The sequence below is a fragment of the Solanum tuberosum genome, unplaced genomic scaffold (assembly GCF_000226075.1).
Source record: "Solanum tuberosum cultivar DM 1-3 516 R44 unplaced genomic scaffold, SolTub_3.0 scf00902, whole genome shotgun sequence".
NCBI classification, from domain to species: Eukaryota; Viridiplantae; Streptophyta; class Magnoliopsida; order Solanales; family Solanaceae; genus Solanum; species Solanum tuberosum.
Window position 1 is genome coordinate 51,476 of NW_006239807.1, and position 8,157 is coordinate 59,632.

General features: G+C 31.3%; 1 protein-coding gene across 1 annotated transcript; it reads right to left on the bottom strand.

Moving 5' to 3' along the window:
- Positions 1-308: 308 nt before the first annotated feature.
- On the bottom strand, positions 309-3,455 carry LOC107059171 (ethylene-responsive transcription factor CRF6-like). The gene is made up of 3 exons (XM_015305623.1): positions 3,363-3,455; positions 828-887; positions 309-749 (listed from the first exon to the last, which is right to left on the bottom strand). Exons 1-3 carry the CDS (start codon positions 3,453-3,455, stop codon positions 309-311), a joined length of 594 nt encoding a protein of 197 aa, XP_015161109.1.
- Positions 3,456-8,157: the final 4,702 nt, after the last annotated feature.

Here is an 8,157-nt window from a genome sequence, read left to right on the forward strand (position 1 = left end):
ACAACTAAGGAAAACTAATTACACATGACACCCTCATCTTTTGGCTCCCCGATCGAACAATGTGACTAGATAAAAATTATCCAATTGAGATTCTTATAAAAAATAGAAAAATAATACAACGAAGAAAGACATAATTAAATTTCTAAATTAATACAACATTACTTCTATCATCAGGAGATATATGAGAAATAAGAAAAGATTTATGTATTACTCCTTGTTTTTTCTTACAAAAAATCAAAATGGGAAATTAAACTATTTCTTTTAATAAATGTAATGCATGCGATACTTGATAACAAATGCGGATAATTTCACTTGCTCCCTGGCGGTGCAAGTATGAGTTCAAGATTGAGCTCATGATGGAGATTCTTATTATTTATATTAGGATTTTCTAGGTTATCCTCATTTGATGTCGGAAAATTAAGTTTAGCTTTAGGATAGTAATACATCCTCGCTGCCTTTTCAAATGTGTTTGTTGCTTCTTCTTTCATGGCATATGTCACAAGCCAGACACGTACCTTCTGGATGGGGTTTGTAATATCATCTCCGTATTTCCCCCGTGGCCTCTCCCTAACACCCTTATATCGAACCTCAATTGGGGTTACAACCACTGTCACTGTAGCTACAGGGTCATTTTCTAGGTTATCCTCATTTGACATCGGGAAATTAAGTTTGGTTTTAGCGCGGCAATACATTCTAGTTGCCTTATCATAAGCCTTTGCGGCTTCTTCTTGTGTATCAAAGGTTCCAAGCTAGACACATACTCTCTAGTTTATAATATCAGCTTCGTACTTCCTTCATGGCCTCTTCCTCACACCCCTATATCGAACCTCAGTTGGTGTTATAACCACCGTCACTATAGCTACAATGCAATTTTCTCTCTTTGCCATCTGAAAATATATTAGGAATTTAATCTGAAACCATAGAAGAAATATTTTGTATACATAAAAGATTGAGTGAGTGAAAAGGATGATGAAGATTGATTTATATAGTTGTTTCTCAAGGGATACATTTGGTCTAGTAATGAATTTACATGACATTTGACTTGTTTTAGTAAAATACATTAAACATACAAGTTGCTTGAAAATGAAAATAATTGACTCTTCTAAACAAAATAGTAGAAATAATAAATCGCATTCCAAATTTATTATTCGTTAGGCGACCTATAAATATTTAAATTAACTTTTTTTTCTAAAGCAAACAAAAAAATTCATCCCTTTGAACAAAATACACTCTTAGTTAAATAATTTTTTTATGTTTTATTCTGATAGGTGTGAATGATATATTCACATGTAATTTTTATCTCTTAATACATGACTTTGACATTATAAAATTGCATTTTTTATTCAGTATCTTATTCTATTTTCCTAATGGACCATGCCCCACCCACCTTCATCAAATAAAGGAAAAATATATATAATTTTTTCCTTCGTATTTTTTTAAATGTTTACTCAAGCAAATAAAATAAGGAGATCAAAAAAAAGTTTTAAAGAGTATTTTGGGGAAACACCAATCCATTTACAAATGTTGAATTTCGTTTGCATTTTGTATTTCATAGGTTAAAACTAAATAAGCTTTTGTAAAAAAAAAAAAAAAAAAAAAAAAGGAAAAACAGGTTTTGTCAAATACTAGTAATATTTTTTAATAATAGAATATTTCGACTATGCACAAATAGACTATGTATTATGCATTTCCTAATTCCATCTTGGGGATTTATTTCCATTCCGTCTGGTTTGCTAGATGGTGCCATCTTCTTTCTTACTTATTTGCTTGAGTTGCAAAATTATTATTTTTATAATTAATTGACAAACCAGTTCTAAATTGTTTAGGCATAGAAAATCAACAAGAAAAATAGATGAAACAATCTATATATTAAATGTGTATGCACAGTGTAATTAAACAACTTTTTCCTTTACGAATATAATAACCGCTAATCAACCCATATCAACACGTAAATTTTCTTATATCAACACGTAAATTTCCTAAAACTATGATGTTCGATTTGCTCTACAAACATGCTTATAATTAGTACCAATGATAATGTTGTATAAATTTCATTTTACTAATATGAAGATGTTAGTAGTTTAATTCAAAATTTTAAAATATTACATATATAGATGTGGTGGAACATAAAGGAGAGATGAAGAGATTACAGTTAATAGACATCTGACTCAACTAAGAATACTTTAATTATACATATTTCATTCTAAATAGGTGTGGGATTCTTCGGACGCCCAAGGGCATTTCGGTCAATGTCACTTTGGTTGTCTAGGGTATTTTAGGTATTTCACAGCTATTGAAAAGTGTGTGCTGCATCTGCAATTGTAATCAGGTATCCGTTTTTTTGTATATTCTTTCGCGATAATTGTTTTCTCCTATTAATTTCTCTTATTGCACTTGTTTGTGGGTAAAATTTTCATGGATTCTTACCTGAGTACGTTTATGTGACCTTCACATAGATATCTATAAATTGATACTCCAACTATTGATTTGGATGATTATTGTTTGGTGACTCTTCTGATTAACTTTCTCATGTATTTTTCTTTAGAAAATCGCTGATGGAAAAATCCTAATGATGTTTTCTTAGTATTATCTTTTGGTACAAACTAATTACAGAATTAGTCCTGTCTGAGGCAAAAGATCTTTGCCTAGCTGTTGGTATGTATCAACTTCTGGTATTTGCTGATTCCTTAACTGGAAGTTTTTCCCAGGAAGAAATATCATTTCGCTTGAGATAATTCTCTGGACCCCACTTGTGGAATTACACTTGATACGTTGTTGTTAGTTGAGGTAATCCTTAATTCTTTTATAGGAAATTCACTTATTAGCTCTATTATATCTTAGTTGATCACAAACTTCGTTTCCAAGGGATTGTGTAACTTTGGTTATATTTGGCAAGGAAATCCTTCACTACTTTTCTAGTGTCGATGTTCCACCATTAGATCCATGTCAAGGATATCTGGCTTGAATCCAACCCCATTTCCCGTTATCTGATGAGGACCTGGTTTTCCATTATTCAATATATTACTTTCAGTTTCCTCGAGATCATATAAGCACAACGTTAACTATTTTTGACATAGGATTGTTCTCGATTTCTTGACATGGGATTATCTTGGACGTTTACCGATTCTGTCTCGAGGAATCAAGAGTACAACATTAGAATTTAACTTGACATTAGGATTTTTGTATTTAAGATATTGTCCAACACCAGTATTCCCATGAAAAATATGTCAACATTACCTAGAGTTTCTTCCCATATTTCAAGGCTTGTTGTGTCAAAATGATCCTGCTTTCGATATGAAACAATTGAGAATTCTGTACTAAAACAGAGAATTTATTAATTAACTTAAGTTTCATAAAATTACCTGAGTGTTTGCAGGGTTGTAAAATTGTTGAAGCATGAAAGCATTAGGTGTAGATTCCAAAAGTTCATAAGCCTTCTTAACAGTGCCTCTCATTCCTTAGGTTGGATTGATGAGGATTAAATCGGCTCTAAATGCTCTCATTTTCCCTCTCCTCTCCATGCTCGTGTATGAAGGCATTTTCAAAACCATTTTGTAGCCTTTCATTGCTACCATAAATGCTATACTGATCCCCATATTTCCTGATGTTTGCACAATCAACGTCCTCTAATTATAAATAATAATCAACAAGCATGTCAAAGATCAAAATAACTGGGTGCTCAATCTGTTGTCATTGTTTTGTTTTAATTTTCAGATGTATTAGATTTTAAGACCAAGCTAATCAATTTTCAAACTACACACAAGTAATTACCTGTGAAAATTTCTCCTTCGTTTCAGACTGGTGCAATACCTTTTACTTTTTGTTTTCTATCATGTTATGAGGATTATACATTTTTATTCATGTATGAATAGATTATAGAGGCTTTAGACTGACTGAGTATATAAGTTTATTCTGCATATTTTTTCCATTTACTCATAAGTAGATAACTTTCTTTTGCTTTAGCTGTTTAGTTTACTTTATTGACCAATTTGCCTTCAAATTATTTGTTTAGTAGCTTTTATATGTCTTTACTTTAGGATAGCCCTCATTTTATCTTACGTCTCTGGATGATGATTGATTCCTTTATATAATTGAGGTTTACAAGTGCTAAGTTAGGTATTAGTGCTGTCCTTTAGTGTTATTGTTTTGTATAAAATAGTTGAGGTTTGATTATTCGGATAAACTTAGGTTTAATTGGAATTTGGCCAAGGGGAGTGGACAATTAATTATCTCCCGTCTTTTTGATCGGAGTTTGAAGTATGGAGAATCAAACAAATTCTCCACGCCATGGACTGTTCTCCAGGCGATTATCAACATTGTACTGCAGAAGAAAGTAGGCCATGAAACATAAGTGCTGAAAAATAGCTGATACAAAGAAGGGTCTAAGACCTCAACATCTTGAGTGAAAATCTTTCTAGAAGATTGATAGTTAATATGAACATTTGGAATGTGGCGGTCTTGGATAGTATAACCGGAATGCTGTCAAATGCAAATCTTGAATCCCTTTTTGCAAAAATTATGGTTTGGAGTTACGCTATGAAGTGTTGCTCCAAGAAGGCCATTTAAAGAGGGATATGCTTCTCTGTCAAGTGAAAACACCTTGCTGCTTGCCTAGAAAAAGAAATATTTTAGAAGCAAGTTTGTATTAAATGAACTGGAAATGTTAAATCTATAAGACACTTAGATTTAATTTTGTACTTGGACTTCTCAGTGTCTCAAACTCTTAGTTATGTTGTAAAGTGTCCGTGTTTTCTTCTTAGCTAGATACATTATGTCAACTGATCGTATGCATGGTTCATTTGATTTGTCACTTTATTTCCTAAGTGATCTTTTTGAAGAAGAATCTTCATGAGAAATTCTAACGGCTAAATGAAGTAGGACACTGGCCCGTGCCTTGCACGGGTACACAACATCTAGTATAATTTATAAGTAGTGAATTTCCTTTCTATTAACATGTTGTAAACTTTTAAGGCGTCTTATTTTATTTAACCCCAAAATTTTTATTTTGAAAAATCAATATTTGTTGGCTATTGCATTATTTGTAAAAAAAAATTAAAATCTAACAAGGCGCAACTAATAATTTATATCAGCTTATTATAATAAGGAAAAATTATGTGGTTAAGCAAATTATACTATTTAATTATTGGGAAAAATGTCTGAATATATATTCGAACTTTGACCGAAATTATTGTTATGATACCAAACTTTATGGAGAACCTTTTACCCCATGCACTATTTAATAGTGTATTTTAAAGGTATATATGTGTCCACGTGGATATCAGAAAAAATTGCATCATTATAAATAGTAAAGTGTCCACGCGGGCACTTATGTACTTTTAAAATACACTATTAAATAGTGCAGGGGGTAAAAGGTCCTCCATAAAGCTTAGTATTGTAACAACAATTTCGGCCAAAGTTGGAATATTTTTCAAACCCTTTTCCCTTAATTATTCATCATAGCTATAGTTTTCTATAATTATCACTCGTGACTAACACTAAGCGTTAATTACGTGGGAGGACTTCGAGTTTGTATAATTCGACGTGTTAGTATAATTCGTCACATTTGTATAATTCACAACTAATAATTCTTCGTTTGATTTGTATATGATGGTTTGTATTTGTATATGACAATGATTTCCTTTGGTTTTTCAGTTTTATTACCAAATAACATTAAATGCTTTTTGTATAACTTTTTAAAGTTTGTATAAACGTGTAGTTTTCGTATTTTGTAGAATATAATTTGTATAATATAATTTTTATAACTGTTCAATGTTCAGATGTTTGTGTTTGTATAAATTTGTTATTTCAAGTTTTATCATATTTGTATAATTCCGAAATTTGTATTAGGGCTAACGCTCAAGGGACGAGCTATTCTACATAATACGGATAGGCGTATAGACTTTTTATTCTTACGATCCTATCATTTCTGCTTCAGTGGAATATTCTGATTTGGCTTTAGCTGCTTCGTCTATATCTTCACACTATTCAAATGATCCTGAAGGGGACCTTTCCTTTGTGTTCGTTGTAGGTCTGTGCGAATTATACAAATTATTGTCCCTTCTCGCTCGCCTCTCTCCTCCCTCTCCAAATCTCACTTGCCTCTCTGCTCCCTCTCCCATTCTCGCTCACCTCTCTTCTCCCCTAACATGTAGCTACGGATCGTAATTAGCAAACTATAGTTATTGAGCAAAATAAAGCTATTTTTAAGTGACTATATGCAAAAATTCATTTTATAATAATCAAGTTCTTTATCGTCTAGTTAACTATATGACTATTCCCATATCAATGTACTAATAATTCTTTTATAAAATCTAAAATTCAACAAAAATAAATAAGAGCTTGCTACTTTAAGATGAAATTGAAAGATGAATTACAATCTCCAAAAGTTGAACCATAAAAATTCACCGAAATATAATTCTATATAGAAAAACAAAAGACAAAAAAAGATACATCAAAGAAGACATTATTAAGTTTTTAAACTATTAACATTTTCGAGGTTATCCTCATTTGTTGGGGGGAGGGGGGATTAAGTTTGGCTTTAGAGCTGCGATACATCCTTGTTGCTGTATCATAGGCCATTGTAGCTTCTTCTACTGTTTTGAAAGTACCAAGCCAGACAAGGACCTTCTGGATGTGGTTTGTAAATCTCAGTTCTGTACGTCCCCCATGACCTCTTTCTTTCTCACACCTCTATACCGCACCTTGTTTGGGGGTACAACCACTGTGGTGTAACCTTGTATCTAAGAGTTCTCTATTGAACCAAAGTTTTCTTTTCTCCATTTTTCATGTTCTTGTTAGATTATTGACATATGACATAAGTTAAATTTAACGACTAAAATTTAAGTGATCAAAGTAAATTTTTAATCATTGAGTTAGACTCGAACCCGATCAATTTGATCGTAGTTAAAAGGTCAAGTCTTAAGTATGAAAAGTGTGTCAGATGTGAATTAAGGTGCTAACCGAACTCTAGCACAAATCAGGTAGAAAAGTTTTTCATATATATGAGTTTGATTAAGGTCCAACTTCAAACAAGTATATCTCCTAAAATATGAAGAGTTACATTATTCTTGGATCATTAAATGGGCTGCAAAAATAAATAAAAAATAACTAGTCATTTTCTTCTATGTTCCTACTGATCTCTCTTCAGCATGTTCATTTTTATTCTCTTACTTCTTTATTGCTCCTTTTTAAGATCTGAAAACCACAATGTAGTTAGATTACTACTAACAAACCAATAAAAAGTAGTGAGTTTCTTGAATAATCAGACATGTATACGAATTACAATCAACGACTTAGCATATCTAACTATATATGACAATTACAGAAATTAGCTAATTACATCATATTTAACTACAATATAGTTAAGGCAACGGCATATATAGAAGGAAATTACATATATCCCTTCAAGTGTTTGTCAAATTGACTTATCTCTACATACAGGGAAGTCAAATCTTTTAAGAGAGTTGAACAACGAAATCTTAAAATCACGATAAAATTTTTGTTAGAAAATGTGATATATCCAAAATGAATATTCAATGGCTAATGTTTTTACAATAAGTTTGTCAATCAATTAAGATTGTTTGTTACTTTTTATGAGTTGTGTAATGTAAACTTTGAAGCTTGTTGGGACCTTCGTTGTATAGGTAGACTTTCTTTGCCTTGTTTCTACAGAGTATAGATATCTCCTTTCTACAAAATAACAAAGACATAATCATTACAAGAAAAATGTGAATTACATGGGATTATGTATAAAAATTCATAGGAAAATAAGTTTCCTTCGGCTTTTCCTATAAAAAAAGAATTCAAAAGTAAAATCTTCATAGGTAATTATTTCCTGTGAATTTCACAATCCTCAACTAATTTACTTAGGGATTTAAATTATGCAGGTACATTACTTGCAAATTTTCTTGCAAAAAATATTTAAAATATCTCAGAAGTTTTTAGTAAAATTATTTATTTTAAAAAAAAATTCTTACCAATTTATTCGCAAGTACAACCGCAAGAAGATATTCAAATAAATTTCTTTAAACAATATTAATTATTATCTCCTACCATGAGATTCCATGTCCACTCATTTATAGTTGCTCCTTGAAGTTTCGTTCTACCAATACTCTAAGTCATAGCATTATAAACGCTAAATATTTGGTGTCTTTTTTC